The sequence below is a fragment of the Lipotes vexillifer genome, unplaced genomic scaffold, assembly GCF_000442215.2.
Source record: "Lipotes vexillifer unplaced genomic scaffold, Lipotes_vexillifer_v1.1 scaffold440, whole genome shotgun sequence".
In the NCBI taxonomy this organism is placed as follows: Eukaryota; Metazoa; Chordata; class Mammalia; order Artiodactyla; family Lipotidae; genus Lipotes; species Lipotes vexillifer.
Window position 1 is genome coordinate 5106708 of NW_006778543.1, and position 20786 is coordinate 5127493.

At 36.8% G+C, this 20786-nt stretch overlaps 1 protein-coding gene across 4 annotated transcripts in view; it reads left to right on the forward strand.

The window, feature by feature from the left end:
- TRPS1 (transcriptional repressor GATA binding 1) overlaps positions 1-20786 on the forward strand; it is a 260828-nt gene that overhangs the window by 56700 nt on the left and 183342 nt on the right. For all 4 annotated transcript variants that reach the window (XM_007451683.1, XM_007451684.1, XM_007451686.1 and 1 more), the window contains one exon: positions 6679-7805. In XM_007451683.1, coding sequence (XP_007451745.1) covers positions 6679-7805 — 1127 coding nt within the window. The remainder of the gene's footprint in view (positions 1-6678; positions 7806-20786) is intronic.

The window sequence follows — 20786 nt, forward strand, 5'->3', positions numbered from 1 at the left end:
CCCCACCCGCCACTGGCACCACCCTTAATGTTTACTTAGTAAATTCTTAGTGGCTTCTTTACTTATTTACTTTCTCTTTCTGTTCCCTTCTGTTCTTTCCCTTGTCATCTGCTCTCCCTTCCTTCCTCCCCCTTCTTGCCTTCCTTCGGTTTCTGTTTCTTTCTGTTCTTTTTCCTCCCTGCTTCCTCTTTATCCTTCCTTTCCTCCATCTCTTCTCTTACCCATCCTCCTTCCCTCCCTTCCTTCCTTTCTTTAATTTTTAAAAATTTCACTTAGAGATCTGTCTTCCTGTGTTCTGTAGGAAGTATAGGTTTACTTTCTATAAAAAAAGTAGATCGTTTTAATTATACTTGTATAAGTCAATGTAGACTCTCCGTTAAGACATCACTTTTCCAAATTCTCTCTCACCCCCAAACTTCCTCCACATTTCCTGAAACCAGCTTGCACTGTTTCATCCTCACTTATGCTTTACTCATTTTGTTTCCTGCACCTGAAAAACCTTTCTGAGATCACTGCCTTTGAGGCTCATCCCAAATGCCAACTCATCTGTCCACAGCTCAGTTGTCACCTCCTTCCGGAAGTCTTTGTGGACCAGTCAGTGTAGGTTAGGCGCTTTTCCTCTGTGTGGTCATGGAACTTGGTACAGCTTTCAGCAGAAGCACATATTCCACTGTGGTCATCTATTTACCTGGGAACTTTATGCACTAAAATGCAGACACGTTGGGGGTTTGGGGCTTTGTCATTTCCTTGTGTCTCCCAGTGCTTGGCACATAGTAAGCATGCCACGAATCACCCTTCCCTGGAGGAAGGATGTTCCACAGTGATTCAACTCTGTCTTCTCATTAAGACCCTCTTTAGGACAAACATGCAATTATTATTTATCTCCATTATGAGCCAGCGGCAATGGCAGATCAGCTGGAGGAAAGGAATGCTGTGGATAACGTACTCAGTCTTATCATCCACTTGCACTGCATTTTCAGTTTTCTTCTGCATATTGTCCCCTAAAAGATTACCTTCTAAGTTAGTGAGACCGACTTTAAGGTTTACCCGTTTTCTATCTGTCCAAATACCAAATAACCATAGAAAATTAGATTGATATTATGCTGAGTAAAATAAGAAAACCAGTTTGGGATAGACTGTTTATTATTGTAATACAAAACATTTATTATAAAAATGTAGATAATTAAGGATAAGCAGTATTTTACCCTTATATTTGCACCTCTACCAATTTAGGTTTTGCCCTCACCCCCCCAAAAAATTAGTTGGCTCTTATAAATCCAGTGACAAAGATGTATATGGGATTTATACCAGCGACACAAAGAATAGGCTATGATAGCATGTGACTGAGCTGACTGCCGTTTAATTAGATTTGTTATTGAAAATTTTAAATACTTAATTTCCATCAAAGATACATCGTTGAGGCCCACTCTATACTCTGCAATGTGTTTTAAAGAACTGTGCAACGTGGAAACATTCCCTATGTAGATTAGCACATAGATTCTGAATTTAGGTATTTTCAGCCAAGATTGGCTGGCCCTGACAGATTTCTTCACGTTATTTGTGACTTCAGTATTTGAACAGTGATTTTTAAGAACTTAGTTTTTTACAGTCGTGGTTTTACTCTTTTTGACGATCAGCCCGTAACCTCAAGTCCTTTTAAATTAGTACCCTCCTAATTGTCTCTGTTGCTATCAATTACAGTCCTTGAATATGAACCACATCTGAGGAAGAGTTTGTGTTTAGTTCAAACAACTCTTTTTGTTCCATTGAAAATAAGTACATTTGCTAAAGTGTCATTTTAAGAGTTCTGAGGCTTTAAAAGATCTTTCCCTTTGACATATTCTTTTAGATACTATTCTTACTAGGTTTTGTTCCATACTATTAGGAGGAAAGAGCTAAATTGAGGTTAAAGACCTTGAAAAAAAGCCAACCTTTTATATTTTTAACTTCTATAGTGAAACATTTTTGTGAAAAGCCATATGTAGATAAATTATAAATGAAACGCATGGAACAAACTACATGGAAGAGTTTTTAGAACTGAGGTTAAAATAGAAGAAAAAGACATCACAGTGCTCAATCAGTGAAAAACAACTTAAAATTTGTTATTTTTCATGCCTTAACAGGTGTCTTGGGTGTTTCTGTATAGCTCTAATTCACAAGCGAATGACCCCGTAGTCGTTTGTTTTTGGGTTGAAAGATGCAATTTGTCTTGTTTTTTGAAGTAGCCCATATGTCAGGTTGAGTCAATGATAATAGGGCCGTGAATCAGTATAGCTCCCGTAGCCCAAGTAAGTGGGAGATTTCACATCTCCAATAACTAGTTCATTCATTCAACCAAAGTGTATTGAGCTCCTGCTTACTTCCAAAGATGAATGTAATACCGTTCCTTCAGTCCAAGAAGGAATGTAAATGGAAGCATTAGCTTAGTAACAACAGAATTGAACTTTTACGTTTACAGCTAAGAATACTAAGGGTGACGAGTATTTGAGTCTGACTTTACCACTTCCCCTTCTGTTTAGTCTTTTCATTTCATTGGCGGGAGAAATTCAGAGATAGTTCATTTTATTAAATAATAGTCGCATTCATGTGACTAGTACTGTAGAGTGTGCTGTCTGCTATGGTATTCACCAGCTACATGGGGCTATTTAAATTCCAATTCATTAAAACTAAATTTATGAAAAATTCATAAAAACGACAAATTAAATTTTTAAAAATCAGTTCTTCAGTTGCACTAGCTCTGTTTCACGTGTTCCGTAGCACTTAGCTAGTGGCTGCCGTATTGGACAGGGTGGACTACAGAACATTTCCATCAACTCAAGAATTCTGTTGGACAGCAGTGATGTAGACTTTTGCACATCACTCTTTGGATGCATTCTCTCACGTTATCCTCACGATAATTCTATAAAATGGCAAAGTGTACAATATTATTTATAGCCACAAAGATGATGAAACTGTGGTGCCAGAAGGTTAAATAGTGTGTCTTTCTACAAGATTTAACTTGAGAACTTCCCTTGGGAGCAAACAAATGCAAGTAAAGATACATACAAATAAATAAAGGGTTTTACCTACAAATTTTTTTTTTTTTTTTTTTTTTTGCGGTACGCGGGCCTCTCACTGTTGTGGCCTCTCCCCTTGTGGAGTACAGGCTCCGGACGCGCAGGTTCAGCGGCCATGGCTCACGGGCCCAGCCGCTCCACGGCATGTGGGATCTTCCTGGGCCGGGGCACGAACCCGTGTCCCCTGCATCGGCAGGCGGACTCCCAACCACTGCGCCACCAGGGAAGCCCACCTACAAATTTTGATCTTAAAATATAAGTAATTTAAAAGCAGAGTTGTGGTCTAGCTTTTCACTGTTGTATCCTGATGTCTGTCACAGAGATTGGCACAAGCTAAATACCCAGTAACTATTAAGTAGATGAATAAATAGGTGTAATTTTTAGTCCAGAATTGGCAGTTTAATGGGAATTTTTAAATGTGGATATCTGTATCAAAGGCACTACTGGATTATGGGTTTTCATTAAAGTTCTGGTTAGCAAAAGAAGAAAGACTGAAGTTTATACTCTTTGTTCTGCTTGTGATCTCTTTTTAGTATAGCCATAGCTAGGGAATAAGTTTTTCTATTCCTTACTGGGTTCAACCGTTTGGAAAGTTTGAAGTAATTCTCTGAATGTGTAGGTGCTGTTTCCTGGCAATAAGATTAAATAAACTGTTGCTGCAAAACATTGATTTTGCATTAACTGTTCTTGCTGTGTATTTGGGTTTAACCTAGAAAAGAATTGTTTTAAGTCAGCATTCGTGGGTCATGAACATGAAATGGGTATGGTTTAGTCTTAGGTATGGTGTCCTAAAATAATAAATTATATTTTATTTCAGAATTCAGTTAAATGATATATTGTACAACAGTCATATTTCACCATGACTTAAGGTACATCTCTCATAGAGATAGCATAGAAATGGCCACAAATGTAACCTTAAAACCTTATTTTGGAAAGAGAAAAGGAATAGAACCCTGAGTAATTATGTTTTCCAAAGTTGGCTTTTATAATATGTAAGATGTGTAACTCTAATATTATATTAGCTTTTAATAATATGTAATACTAATATGATTAACTGCTGTTTACGAGGAAGGCAAACAGATAATCTGTACAAGTGTCAGTATTTTTGTTCTTGCCGTTAAGTTAGATCCTTGTGTTATTTGGTTGCTTGGTTGGTTTTTGAAACGGCAGTGGGTAGTCTGAAGGCACTTTTCAGCATAAAGTATATAACCATTAAAAGCATCCTAAACAATGGAGTTGGCTAAAGACACAACCTTTAGACACATAGACACTGCCAACTTTAAAGATTTAATTCAGTTTTCATAGTAGCTTAGTTAATCCCAGACCAAAATGATTTATTGGCGGGTTTTGGTATGAAATGTTCTCTTCACCTGATATACTAGCCTTTCTTAGCATGGATTTTCTGACTCTTAAAGTTGATGTCAAATACTGGAAGGGATGTTGTGATGCTTTAAATTCCCTTCAACATCATAAGTTTAGGGCTTTTTAAAGACTGTATGTGCTCTTTGCTCGGCCCTCTCAGTGTGGACATAGAACGTGAGAGGCCTGAAGATTGCAAAATCAAAGAAATAGTGATGATGTGTCATGGTTTCTCAGGAATCCCTGTTCTACAAGCAGAAGTTAAAAACATTTTCTATTAAGGAAACTCAGCAGCTCTGAAGCAATGTGGTAGCTCAGAGAAGCAAATTTCCATTTCTGGAGTTTGTACACTAGCCTTCTTTGCTCACGTTAGAGAAGGTTGGGATAGTTCTGAATTTGCTCCTTTTGATTCAAGTTGAAGTTCCTGAACCAAGTACCTGAGTAGGTGGCATCCCATTGAAAGGTCCATTTTGTTTTTGAAAACAAGGTTCTTCTCACCTCTAGCGAATTGGGAAATGGATGAATTTTGCAATATTACGCATTACATTTCAGTGCAAATTTTATTTGCTTTGGTCACTAAAGTGTTAGGTTGGAATGGTGTTAGACTTACCTTGTGTAGTCTGGCTTTGACATCCTTTACACCAATGATTAATTGTCAGGTTGCTGCCTGGAAGGGTGCCCCCATTCTTGCCCTTCTGCTTTAGATAATGCTCTGCTGCCAACAGACTGAAATCTGGGTGTTTGCCTTGGTGAATATAGACACTGTTTAAAGTGGAACATTGTCATCCTTCGGTTAACGGCTGTGGGAGAACTTCATAATTTATTAATCTTAATGTATAGTAAATGAGTGGTTGATGTGTTCATGCACATTTCCTCCAACTGTAATATTGGAAGTAAGTTTAAAGGTGGCCCCCAGTGAGAAGCTGTTGGCCAGAGAGGTTAAGTAATTTGATCCAGGTCACACCTCTCTTTAAGTGACAGAACGGACTTCAATCTTAGTCCTGTATAGTAGAGAACAACTGTGTCTCTCAGTGTGCTAAAGGAATATTATTTGCATATTAAGTAGAATCTTTTAAATGATTTTGAGATGCTTGAGACTTTTCTCATGGAGTGATTTGGATGAGAGCGGTGATCACACATGTCATTTTTGAGCAGCTGTGGAAGAAGGAAGAACACGATTATGCCACGTGCTTAATCTATTACATCTGGTTGCTGGAAAAATTCAAAAATTCCCTGATTGTTGAAAGAGGAAATTTCTCCCCCTTTGGAGCATTTCTGTCAAAAACTCTTTTAAACAGTGAACTTTGGCTGCCGGGTGGTGGCACTTAGTTATGCTGCCTGATGTGGTGCACCCAGAGAAGAGGTTTCGATAAAATGCCCTTTGAAGGCCTTGATTGCCCTAACACTATACACAGTTTTATAATTTTGGATAGAAAACAGAGCTGTGGTGAGTTTTATGGTGAAATTATTTTATTTTGGCCCTTGACTGTCCCCATCACCCACTCATGGGAGGGGCTGAGTCTTCTCTATGAGACAGAGCCTTAATCAAATGAAGCCCTGGAAGGTTTTCTTTATTTCATTTGTCCTAGATGGGGAAACATTTTAAACTCCTTACATCGACCCTCCTTCACCAAGATTTCAAGCCCACCGATGATTTCGTTTTACTTTCAGTCTGATTGTGCATTCTCGGGCTTTAACCATAAGCCATTTTGTGTGGTCATTTAGCACCTTTATTTTACCCAAAAGATAGACTTCATCTTTGCAGCCTTATTGCTGTAGGAACTGAACAGAGGATTTCCTTGGAGGACACCTACGTTGAGTAATCTCTGAGCAACTGCCCCTGGTGTTGATGGCAACCCTTAGCTTTGTGAGAAGAAATCTCACGTGATTTGGCTGCTTCCGCGGGCATGGGATTTGAAGGAGACAGTAGTAAAACCTCTTTAATTGGAAGTCTTTGTAGGTTTTTTTTTTTTTTTTTAAGTATATATTATTAAATCCTTTGCATTAGTTATAGTACTTTTATAACTTACCTTCATCAGATACTTTGGCCAAAAATGTTTTGCATAATGAGCCTCTCATAGAGTTGCTATTGCGTAATGAAGAGTGAATTTCTTTGGCTCTGATTATTCAAGTGATTTCATAATAAGCAGAAGTACTATTGTATTTTTGGATGTGGGATACTTGGCAGTGTCACCTCCTCCCTCCCACAAAAAGCACTGAATTAATGATACCTTTAAAGTAACATCCATTTCTTCCACGCCAGGTTACTTCAGGTGGAACATTCATTGGCATTGGACGGAAAACACCAGATTGCCAAGGAAACACCAAGTACTTCCGCTGTAAATTCTGCAATTTCACTTATATGGGCAACTCATCAATGGAACTAGAACAACATTTTCTTCAGACTCACCCGAACAAAATAAAAGCTTCTCTCCCCTCCTCTGAGGGTGCAAAACCTTCGGAGAAGAACTCTAACAAATCCATCCCTGCACTTCGGTCCAGTGATTCCGGAGACTTGGGAAAGTGGCAGGACAAGATGACAGTCAAGGCAGGAGATGACACGCCTGTTGGTTACTCGGTGCCCATCAAACCCCTTGATTCAAGACAAAATGGTACAGAGGCCACCAGTTACTACTGGTGTAAATTTTGTAGTTTCAGCTGCGAGTCATCAAGCTCACTTAAGCTGCTGGAACATTATGGCAAGCAGCACGGAGGAGCACAGTCAGGTGGCCTTAACCCAGAATTGAATGACAAGCTGTCCAGGGGCTCTGTCATTAATCAGAATGATGTAGCCAAAAGTGCAGAAGGGGAGCCAATGACCAAGGCAGACAAGGGCTCTAGTGGGGCAAAGAAGAAGGACTTCTCCAGCAAGGGAGCAGAGGATAATATGGTCACGAGCTACAATTGTCAGTTCTGCGACTTCAGATATTCCAAAAGCCATGGCCCTGACGTTATTGTCGTGGGGCCACTTCTCCGTCATTATCAACAGCTCCATAACATTCATAAGTGTACCATTAAACACTGTCCCTTCTGTCCCAGAGGCCTTTGCAGCCCAGAAAAGCACCTTGGAGAAATTACTTATCCATTTGCTTGTAGGAAAAGTAATTGCTCCCACTGTGCGCTCTTGCTTTTGCACTTGTCTCCGGGGGCGGCCGGAAGCTCAAGAGTCAAACACCAGTGCCACCAATGTTCCTTCTCCACCCCCGACGTGGACGTGCTCCTCTTTCATTACGAGAGTGTGCATGAGTCCCAAGCATCGGACGTCAAACAAGAAGGCAATCACCTGCAAGGATCGGACGGGCAGCCGGCTGTCAAGGAAAGCAAAGAACACTCATGTACCAAATGTGATTTCATTACCCAGGTGGAAGAAGAGATTTCCCGACACTACAGGTAAGCCGTAAGGGGGAAAAATAGTGAGAAAATGATAGAAAGTATCCAGAGGGCTGACCCAAGAATTTTGGGGAATGATTGTGGTGACCTTGGGCAGTTATAGAACAAGATCATGTTCTGTAAGATCATAGACTGCAGATTCCATATTGGTAGATGTGATAGCCACAGATTTTAATTTGGTCACTTGTTTCAAACTGTTTACTCTTATGATTCATACCTGTTTTATACCATCTACTGAATATATTTTAAAATTCTCAATGATGCTGATAATGTTGATGGTTTTACCGCAATTCATTTATTTGTGCTTGCTAAGTATGACCCCATATCCCATGATTTTTGATGGAGCGGCTTCCAAATGAAAGATGCCACTATAATATGTACTATTCTCTATTCCAACTGGGACACAATCCGCTTGAGAACATGTTGCTCATTTTTCTTTTAAAATGAAATCGGACATTCTTCTAGTTTTAAAAAATTAAGCAACATCCTTGTTTTGCGTACAGACAGTAATGTGAAGCAGAGAACTCTGTAATATGTGTGACTTTGGGTTTCTGTACACTCTGAGTGAGTAAAGCTGCTTACGTTGTTTCAGATTCGTAAATAGATGTAAGGTGTGTTACTGTTTTCCTTCTACTTTCATCTTATTCTTCTTATAAACATTAACTTTCCCAATTAATCTTTCATACTTTCTAGAGATGAGTTTAGAATACATATCTTTTTTTTTTTTTTTTGCGGTACGCGGGCCTCTCACTGCTGTGGCCTCTCCCGTTGCGGAGCACAGGCTCCGGACGCGCAGGCTCAGCGGCCATGGCTCACGGGCCCAGCCGCTCCGCGGCATGTGGGATCTGCCCGGACCAGGGCACGAACCCGTGTCTCCTGCATCGGCAGGCGGACTCTCAACCACTACGCCAACAGGGAAGCCCTAGAATACATATCTTTATTTTATTTACGTATTCATTTCTTAACTAATTAACTCCAAAAATACACATAGTGCCAGACATTGATTATAAAATAGGAGAAAAGAACATAAACATAGTGCCCTTATGGAACTTATGATTTAGCAGAATCCTGGTAACATAGTGCATTCAGATATTACTTCCAGAGTATTGGGTACTCTTGTTATCATGCCTCTAAGCATCAAAGTCAAGAGCTTTATTTACTATTTTTAAGGGCTTTTCCATTTGCAGACTCAATATCCTAGTTTAAAAATCTGGTTATTTAAATTTTCACATCCCAAGATTTTAAATAGTTCCTCCCATTATTTTAAAACGTTGTGTGTTAGTACCAGTGTGTGTCTGTTTTCTCAATCACCAGTAACGAAGCAGTTTATGTCCAACAATAGGCTAACAATGTTACATGTTAATTTGAAGGGCATCCTAATGTTCACAGTGGATCTAAACGTTCAGAAAACACTTCCTTGAGATTTACACTGTTTAATTTATAAGGTCAGCCCTGGGAAAGACACAGTCCTGCGATCAAATATGTGTTCACACTTGCAGTGAGTGTTTCTGGCTCTTTTGATGTTAGCTGCATGCTTATTTATTTCTGGGGCAAGCAGACATTAGCTTTCTTCCGAGCCTTGTTAGTGTGTATACTGTGTGTGTACATTTCTTAAGCGATGTAGAAATTAGATAACTCATTCTTTTTTTGAAGGAGGAGGCTTTTTTTAATCATGAAGAAATTAGCCAACACACAGACACACACACACACACACACACACACACTGATGCATGTAGATACCAGATCCCTTGGATGAGTGGCTTTTTTTGAGGAAGCTGAGGCTATTGGTTGAAAACTTGGCTGGAAAAATAGAGATTCCATATGTTTTGGTTAAACAAACAAACAAAATCTAAGAAATAAATATGAATAAAAATATTACTGAATAATCTCAGAGTTTAATTAATATTCAGTAATGAAAGTAAGCTCCAGAGGGAAGAGACTAGTTCTATTTTGTTCATTGCTGTATCTGCACGATTTAGCGTAGTAGTGCCAGGACGGGTAATAGGTGCTCCGTGAGTACATTTAAATAAATGAGATCCCTGTGAGATTTTGACTTCACAGTAGTCATGAATAAGTCAAAATCTCCATGGTGAGTTTTAATTTAATCTTTGACTATTGTATGGTCTTGGAACCCTTCTGAGGACACACAAAATAAAAGTACATTTTGAACTTAAGTCAACCTTCTTAGTATTAGATTAAAAATAATTAGCAGCACTTGTCTCTAGGTCATTATAATCCTCTCACACTTATTCTTAAAACCTGATGTAGTTTGTGTGATCCTAGGTCCTTTAAGGTGCTCTGCTTGAGTTCTTCTAGAAATATTTGAAATTTGGAGACTTACTGTTTCAGGAGCCACAGCTTGGTAAGAAGTATAAAGAAACTCTACTGAAAGTTGAACAGTGGAGCCTCCAGGGATGTGAAAACAGATAGTCACATGAATGTTGAAAACTTAATCTGCTATCAAAGCACTTCCCCCAAATGCTACATTTTGAAGGTAGTGTAGGAGGAGAGAAGTTGACCACATCACAATACTATCTTTCTAGTTAAATTTATATTTATTCATATTATTCATGTTGGGAAACTTTTACCGCAATTCTGTTATTACTGGGGATTATATTCTAGGCTTTTGAATACTTTATGTACAAGGCTTATAGTGTACTAAAAAAGATAGCACAAACGGAGAGCTGTACAATGTGTGGAAATCATGTAGCTATAAAATAACTACAGCTAAGAAGCAAGAGAGTTGATTTAAAGCTATCAGAGAAAAACCTCAGTGTGGATTTCATTCCATGGGCATTTTCCTAAAGAACCCGTTTAACCTGAGTTGAACTGCCAACATTATCCACTTAGTAAGTGAAACTTGGCCAGTTCTCCTTTCTTTATGTTTCATATTTACTTATGATACCCTGTAGTTCACGTCATGACAGAATTGTTATATTCCACTCATGTTTGTTTCTCACACTCCATTTCTTTTATTATATATTATTTAATTAACCAGTGTACCCATTCTCTAATTGACTACCATTCTCCTAATCAACATTTTCAGTGTTATAACTTTGTGTTTCTGGAGTTGTGGGAGGAATACCTCCTTACAGAGCAACTATACCAGATAAAACATAATTTCTTAGTGACTTGTTAGACTTCCATGAATTAAGTGAAAGTTCTGAAGCTTTTCTCTTCACCCCTTCACCAAAAGTGAGCTAAACCCAGACTGGGGAGAGCAAGCAGGGAATGCAAGTTTTCATGGATGAAAAATGCTGACATTGATACTACAGTTATATTGAGACTAATCCCAGTGTCACTGGCAGAGAGAGGGCATTGAATCCATGAGTTTCACTCTAAGCTGGCACCTTGAAGTTGGCTAATGTGATTCGACATTACTGCCTTCCTCTGACTCCTGTCAGAAGTAAACACAGATTTATCTCCAGGAAAATACTCCAGTTTTCACCTCCATGTTATGTATGGCTTAAGATAGACCTTATATGAGCTTCCACGTTACAACAGTTTACCATATGAGTGTGGATGTAAATCACTACATGTGAAATCAGTTGGAAAAGCAAATAATAGCTTTAGATACCCAGGAACTTCAGATCAGCAGTTTTCATTTAGAAAATAATAATTAATAAATGTTTAAAGAAATGAAAATTACACTTATAAATTGATCAAGCTACATGAGACTATAAATAACCAGGAATAATCAAAAAAGAAACAATAGCATTTTTGAATGGACAATCTAACTATTGAAATTTAAAACATATGGATAAGTTAAGTAATATATTAGCAAATGAGTTAATCAGAAGCTAAATCTGAAGATATTAGCCAGAATACTTAAGAGAGGGGAAGGGGATGGAAAATATCAAAAGTGGATATTAAGACATGAAAATACAAGAAGCTGTTCTGACATGCATCTAATTAGAATCCCAGAAGAAAAGAATATTGAATGGAAGATAAGCAATCAGTATTTGAGAAGATAATGGCAGATGAGTTCTTAAAACTGATGAAAGACATACACACACAGGTACAAAATAGGATAGCTTATACTGAGCAGAATATGTAGATCTTCCTCGACTTATGATGGGTTTATGTCCCAGTAAACCCAGTATAAGTTGAAAATAACGTAGATCAAAAATGCATTTAATACAACTAACCTACTGAAATCATAGCTTAGCCTAGCCTAACTTAAATGTGCTCAGAACACTTGTACCCTATAGTTGAGAAAAATCTTTTAACACAAAGCCTATTTTATAATAAAGTGTTGACTATCTTATGTAATTTATTGAATACTGTACTGAAAGTGAAAACCAGAATGGTTGTCTGGGTACAGAATGGTTGTAAATGTATTGGTTTTTTCCCCTCCTGATCATGTGGCTGACTGGGAGCTGGGGTTCCCTGCTTCGACCCAGCATCGTGAGAGAGTATCGTACCACGTATCCTGCATATTATTAGCCCAGTAAAAGATCCAAATTCAAAATTCAAAGTACGGTTTCTACTGACTGCATATGGTTTTTGCACCATCCTAAGGTTGAAAGATTGTAAGTCGAACCATCATAAGTTGGGGGCCATCTGTACACAAATAAAATCAGTCATAGACATCTTGTAGTAAAGATTGAAATGCTAAGACAGAGAGGTTCCTTAGAGCAGCTAAAGAGAAACAACAGCTCAACTATTCAGAAAAGACTATTAGGTTAACAGTAGACTTTTTATCAGCCACAATGGAAACCAGAAGACGGAGGAATACTATTCAGTTTTGAAGAAAAAAAAAAAAAAAGTCAACCTAGTATTGCCTGCCTGTCAAAACTACCTTTCAAAAATTAGAGCAAAGACATTTTCACATAAACAAAGACCAGGGAACTGTGAGTAAGTCTCGACAGCCATAGCATGCCTAATTTATGCAGTTAAAAAGGGATAGACTGAGTTATTGGGCAACACTATTATGCGAGTTTGCAGGGAGATTGATCAGAATTAAGGTGTTCTAAAGTGCTTGAATTGTCAGGAGTTAGTGAGTTAGGACTTTGTTATGCATATTTTGATAACTTTAGGGCTAACTAATGAAAGAGTAGGAAATGAGTACATAACTTCCAAAGCTATAGAGGAGAAAAATGGACAACAAAGTAAAGAACACCCGTAAAATTCAATCTTTTTTTTAATGTATCCTTTTTTAGAGGATACATGGGAAAAAGTAGACAAATAGAATTTTTAAAGGAAGATGGTAAAAAAAAAAAAGTCCAGATATCAAAAATCTTAATGAATCTGTGGGGGTTAAACTTTCCACTTAAAAGATATTATCAGACATATTAAAAAAAATTTAACTATAAGCTGTTTATAGGTTACACACTCAAAGCATAAGGCTGTGGAGAGTTTGAAAGAGCAAAATAGACTAAGTTATAGGCGTAAATATACACGAAAGAACAATTGAGGTAGCTTTATTAATGTCATACAATTTAGACCTAAGACAAAAAGCATATGCAGGAAAAGTCATTACTAATGATAAGAGGTTCAGTTCATCAGGGATATATAATAATTACAAATATATAAAATATAAATATAAATAAATATATATGTAAAGCACAAATTGATCAAGAACTACAGGGAAAATATGACAAAACACAATCACAGTAGTACATTTTAGGAAACCTCCCTTATTAAAGGTTGAACAGAAAAAATTTTTTCAAAATATAAAATATTTGAGCAACAAATTAAGAAACTTTATTTATTTATTTATTTATCTTGGCAGTGCCGTGTGGCTTGCAGGATCTCAGTTCCCTGACCAGGGATTGAACCTGGGCCACGGCAGTGAAAGCCCAGAATCCTAACCTCTAGGTCACCAGGGAACTCCCTGTTTTTTTTTTTTTTTTAACTTGATTTAATTAAAATGCATAAATTCTACACCCACCGATTAGAGAATGCACATGCTTTTCAAGCAGATATAAAATGCTTATAAAATTTGATACATACTAAGCCAATAAGAAATAAGATTTCAGAAAAACAGTATCGGGCTTCCCTGGTGGCGCAGTGGTTGAGAGTCCGCCTGCCGATGCAGGGGACACGGGTTCGTGCCCCGGTCCGGGAAGATCCCACATGCCGCGGAGCAGCTGGGCCCGTGAGCCATGGCCGTTGAGCCTGTGCGTCCGGAGCCTGTGCTCTGCAACGGGAGACGCCATAGCAGTGAGAGGCCCGTGTACCGCAAAAAAAACCAAAAAAAGCCCCAGTATCATATAGAACATACCCTTATACTCAGTGTAATTAAATCAGACGTCCATAGCAGAAAGATAAGGATAGATGAAATCACACAAGGCAAATATTAACCAAAGAAAACAATGAGGTCATTTTATTTATTCCAGGAAACGTAGGTGTTAAGACAAAAAATATATAATGGATAAAAAAAAGGCGAAAAATTGCCAGTATGTATGATTTTATAAAGTGAATTTAGCAAATTCTGGCAATATCAGATGCTCGTATTCCCAAAGACCATGTAATTTCACTCCTCAGGAGAAAACTTCTTGTGTGGGAACACTAGGAAACGTGTGCAAAAATGTTCAAAGTAGTATTTTTTTAAAGAGCAAAACAACTGAAACAAAAATTAAAAAGCAAAACAAATAAGAAAAAAACCTCAACTATACATAAGAGGTTAGTTAAGTAACTTATAGGTTTGTCATCCAGTGGAATATTATACAATAGTGAATTTGAATAAATGACAGTTGAATACAACATGGATGTATTATAAATATAATTTTGACCGAATAAAAACAAATCAAAGACAACTATTTGTAGCTTCATACCATTTCATAGAAGTTCATAAAAGAAGTTCATAAAAACTAGCAAAACAAAACTATAGATATATTCATATATATTTATATATGTATACACCATGTGTATTTGTTACATTCATATACATATATTGAACCATACCACAGACATTATTTTCCCTCCATAAATATATCATTCTTTCTCTGTATGTATATATATGTGTACATAGACTCTTTGTCACTCTGTATCTCTCTCTGTATAGATAAAGAATATATATACATATATCAGTCATATTTTATGATCCTATGATTGTTCATTTTCAATTTTTGCTAAACCTAGATATGAATGTGTATATATGTGTGTGTACACGTGTGCAATTAATATTACACGATAAAATTTTAAAAATGAGGCATCAATTCTCATCAATGCACATATCCAATAAATATTTGAATAAATAGTCAACTTCCCTTATTATTAAAAAACTACTTGAAAATCAATGATATAGTCATTATCTACCTAATTGACTAGAATGTGGAAAAATGTACATATTTTTTGGTAGTGTATGTGATGACAAGCATCTGTCTGTTTAGGGATTTATGAATGCGTTAAAATTTTTTAAACAGTGTTTGAATATTTTAGACATAAAATATATATCTCAGGCTAAAGGAAATAACATTGGATGCAGTAGCTGATTAAATTAATGTAGCTACTGCACAATTTCTACCTTAAAAGAGCTCTGGGAAGGAACATGAACTGTGTGCTCTGCTAGTTCTGAAGAATAGATTTTATGATAAGCACTTAATTATCAGCACATCTGAAAAAGCTAAGTACACAGTGCATTAGTACAGAGTTTCTAAAAGGGTGAGTACCAAGATGGTTACATCTAGATTTGTGTATTTTATGTGTCATGTTCTTTTAAACAATACCTAATAAATCAGTTGCCTTGAAATGGACATCATGGTTCAAGTTGAAAATTCCCATTGTGAGACAGAAAGTTACCCAAGGTATTATAGTCCATCAAGAAAATAACCCACAATTGCGCTACCTCTAATTGGATACATTATTTATTAGAAATTTCAGATTTAATGGTCCTGAAGACTTTATATAGGAACAGTTACCGAGTCATGGAATAAGATAAATTTTAGCCATGATTTACATTTCATATTATATAATTTGTTTCTCTTTTCTTGTTTACTTTCTATTTCATGGGAAGATTAATTTTTCTGTTTTGAATGTTTGGTAGGGATATCTTCTTTTTGAAAGTGAATCATAAATTGAGATTTTTCAGCTATGACATTAGTTGTGTTTTCTTCTACCACGTGAAGGTGAAATCACCCCACACCCTTCTAAAAGAACCCAGTTATTCCAAATAAGTAAATACTCATCAGATTATTTCAGTATAAAATTACAAGATGAGTGCATTGAATGGAATCTTATCCATTCAGAATTTCAATTTTCCTTAGATTATATTTTGTAGACTACTCCTTTGCACTTGACTAAGGCGGAATATTAAATTTTCAGCTTTTAAAAGTTGATTATCGGTTACCCACCTATACATCTGTAATTCCTTTTCTGTTTTTGTCCCTCAGATACTCTCTTCAGATGCTTTTCATTCCAACATTCAACAGTGGCAGTGACCTCAGGTGCCACACCCGTAGACACTTATGACACAAAAAATGACTAATTAGTTGTCACATATACTGAACTATATTTAAATTAAATCACTTCATTTACTCTTCCTTTGTGACAATTTATCTGTAGGTATTTGTTTCCATAATTACCAAAAAATACCTTTGAAGTCTTAATTGATTAGTATTTATAATTTATTCATTTACTTTGATGTCCATTTAGTCATTGAAGAAGAAAAACTATGGTTAAAACTATTGAAAGTGAAATACAGTTATTCGGTGAAGGAGAGCTTTTTCAGTCATGGCATAAATCTCTGGAAGTTAGCATTAAAAGGAAAAAAACAAAGCATTGTTTAGAGCTGACTCCACAAATATCATGAGCTGTTTGTTATGAAAATCGAAATACAGAAATATTATCAGAGTAGAGCAAAAGACCAACACCTTTTAGCTGATTTTTTTCTAGAATCTAGAAAACCTCAGTTCTTTATGAATTATGAAAATAATTTTTAATCTCTACTAATGAATAAAATGCTACTGCTAGGATAAAAGGTATTGAAATATGAATGGATCTGAAATAAATGCTTTATTATAGCACATGAAAATTCTGTCAAGTAGGATAAGGAATAAAACATCTTTTCTCAAAGGTATTTTAAGTCACTTGAATTAAGTACAATTTGGTTTTTTTATGCAGCTTGATGTAGTTTTTTTCTGGAGGCAAAAAGATGATTATCTCTTTTATCAAAGTTGATTGTGTTCATTGTCTAAAGTTTTGCACTGGAAAAATTGAGATTTTATGTTAAGTATGTCCCAAACACTGTATGGGACATACTTACACTAAAATATTATTTGTTTATTATCTGAAATTCACATTTAACTGGGCATCCTGTATTTTATCTGGCACCGATAATGGTAGGGAGATCTACAGACTGACATCTTTTTTCCTCAGGTAGCATGAAGAGAATGTTTGCTATCCAGTTGGCAGCAGAGCATAGAATTTAAATTAATGCAAATATATTTGCAGTGTCTTTTAAATTAGTTGGGCTTAATGTAGCTAGAAGTTCTAGGAGTTTTTAAATAATGAAGAGTTTATTCAGAGAACCATTCAAAATATACCATTTGCAAAATATCTATGTACTTCTTAATATTTCTCTGCTGCTTTATGACTTTACATATTAAGTCTAGCATTACCAGAGCTGTGGTGGTTCATTCCTTTGGTTATTAAGTAGATATTTACTGACTGTCTGGATGTTCTGGGTGGAGCTGGAAGGGATATATAGAGATGTGTGGGCTTTGATCTTGATTTTAAGGCAATTACAATATAACTGTAAAGTAAGACATACATGATCATTTGGTAAATGAGAGCTTTGTAAATGATGAAATAAATCTTTTTATGCCATCACTTAAATCAAAGGCCATTCATTTTAATAAAACACAATGTGAAAAAAATCCTCTGGATGACAGAGTTTCAGAGTAGCTCAGAGGATGGTGGGTTTACTCTTGGGTCTGAGTCATTTGGGAAGTCTTTATGGATGAGAAGGTAGTTAAGGTGGGTCTTGAAAAATGAAGAGAAAACTCCCTGAAACTTTGGAGGTTTTCATATTAATGTTGATAAAATGAAATGCATTCAGTAGGTTAGAGCAGAGTCCAAACTAATGTAGTTTCTCAATGACTAAACTTTTATTCTTCAGTAATGTTTCTTATACTAGGCGTTAAAATAATCCTTTTATTTTGGGGGAACATGGCATTAAGTTGAAGGGCTTTTCAGTTATTGTTGAGAGTGACACAAGTCAGAAATATACCCAAATCTTTCAGGAACTAATTCCCGAACAAGCTAGGAGTATTGCATCAACTACCAAACAGCATACATGCAAGAATAACTATGGACACGAGCTAGAATACTGCATCACACGCTCCGTATTATTTTATGAATTGACTTGTCTGTGCTTCACGTTCTTATTGTATGAAGTAGGGATGGAAATGGGTACTATGTGTGATTGTTGTAGAATAATATATATAAATGGCCTAGAACTAAAGGATACTAAAAGATGATCCCCAGACAGTGAAATAAAGAAGATGAATGACTATTTGGGGATTATGCTTGACAATGTCATGTTTATAGTTTTAGCTTATGAAGCTGTTAGGGTTGACTTTCAGAGGTGGGAGTATGTGCTTTAAGAGGGAAGATGATGTTGCTCATCATAAAGAATTCATTTGGGAATGTTCTGTCAAGTACTGAGTATATATACTGAGAGTTCATTCCAATCTAACACTCATCGACGTATCTCTGACCATGGCTCCATGACTTTTGCTATTTAAGGTGTGGTCTGGGAACCAACAGCATCAGCATCATCTGGGATTTTGTAAGAAATAGAGACTCTTGGGTACCACCCCCGATTTCCAGAATCAGAATCTGAGTTTTAACAAGATTCCCAGATGATTCTTCTGCATGTTAGGGTTTAAGAAGCACCGCTCTAGATGTTAGCGTAGGTGATTGAAAAGTTCATGTTGCTCCCAGCTTTTGAAAGTACAGTGATGTTGTCTTTTTAATATACTTCCTATCATTTATTCGATGACTATTATATGGAGAAAGAAGTCCTTCAGTTCTCTAGAGTATTATGCAGCAAATTGCCTTTTCTGCTTCACCTCAGGGTGTTCAGTGGCCTAAAAGATGGAGCAGTTTAGCAGTTTACTGCTTAATTGTCAAGCTTTACTCTCTTTTCATGAATAGGAGTCACACTCAGAATCTTATGATTCTGAATAACAAAGATAGTAAGGGCATTACCTGTGTTTTATTAGAGTCACAGGTGGTAGATGATGTCTTGAGTGTGTTCATTCAGTTGTTTTGAACCAGGATATATCTACTAATGTAGTTTGTGACTTGTCCCTGCATGGGTGTCCCCTGAAGACCTTACTAAAAATTCAGATTCTCAAGTTATGTCCAGGAGATTCAGATCTTCAATAGGGCACCTGAGAGGCTCTGGAATCTGTATTGCTAAGAAACTCCTTCAGTTGCAGCACTGCTTGCAGCCCGTTTTGCAAGCCATTGCTGTAGTCAGTCTCACTTCTGTCAGTTAGAAGACCTTTCCCTTCCCCTCATGTTTTCAATTTTTAGCCCTCATTTTTCATTGTCAGTAATTTTATTTATTTTTGTATAAAGTTAAAAATTCAGGCAACCGAGGATAGAAAAATAGAACATCAGTCTGGAAGGTAGAAGCCCTGTATTCTTGACTTGATGTAGACTAAATGGACAAGGCACTTCCTTCATTTTACTTATCTATAAAATGGGCTTTATACCTCAGTGGAATGTGAGATCACATATGTGTGAGTGCTTTGAACTCTTCAAAAGAAAATGTGTGTGCGTTGAGCTTGTTATTGACACCTCGTTTTAATATCCTTCCTGTTAGTATGTGTTTTTCTTTTCAATGTAAAACCCGGTTCTCACTGAAAACGTATCTCTGCAGTTTCTGTCTCCTTTCTGCTTTACACCCAGCCTCACCGTCCTCTGCATTCGGACAGTCCTCCAGCACCTGTATCACGGGAGGTTTTGCCTTGATCAGTCAGAATAAGAGCTCCTCTGTGGGCAGATCTGAACAGCTCTTGCTGAGACGTGTAAGGAGTCAGAGAGTTGTCCGTTGGGACAGGAACTTGAAACTAGAAAACCTAGAAGCCCCCAGACACCTTGTTTCAGAGTGATACGTTGTGATGAATTCATTGCCTAGACAGGACACACCCAGAACTCCTTGTATATTTAGGAGGACATGTCAGTCACATACCGGTTAAAGGTTGGATGTATTCGTCTTTTTTTGGTGAAGGAATAGGTTGGCTCAAGGACATTTCTAGATTGCAGAGTAAGTAGATATTGAAGGCACATAATCTTAATTACTGAGATATATTACTAGATATATTATGGTTCTAAACCACCCTCCTGAATACACTTACAAAGCATCCCTACCTCTGAAGACTTCAGGAAAACACAGGTAATGCCCTTTCTGTCTTTGTTATTCAGAATTTTAAGATTATGGGTCTGACTACTATTATTGAAAAAAGAGTAAGGCTTGACAATTAAGTTAACTGCTAAACTGCTCCATCTTTCAGGCCATTGAACACCACTAGGTGAAGCAGAAAAGGCAAAAAATATATTCTACCTGGTAATGTCTTAAAAGAAAGGATCTGCTAGGAAATACACATGGTTTTAAGAAAGATGTCTGTCATGGTTAAGGTACCTGGGGGAGTGGAAAAGAATGATACCAAAATGCCAGTTGGTAAGTTTTAGCTCCTTTGAATAGAGTGCAGAATGCAGATTCACACAGAAGGGGGGCTTTATTTAATTTTAGGATTTATATTGGTTAACTCATACTAGAGGCACTATTATTTTCATTTTGCAGGTGAGGAAATTGAGGCAGGTTCAGTAAATTATCCAAAGTCACATATATAGTAAAATACAGAGCCAAGCTTGAAACTTAGGCCTTCTGGTTCTAGAGTCTTACTTTTAAGTGAACTAAATTGCTTCTCCAATAAAACTATGAGTCTTCTGTTTTAAAATAATTTTGTCATGTGGTACTCTAGAGTCTCGCACTTCTCTCTCTCTTTTTTTTTTTTTTTTTTT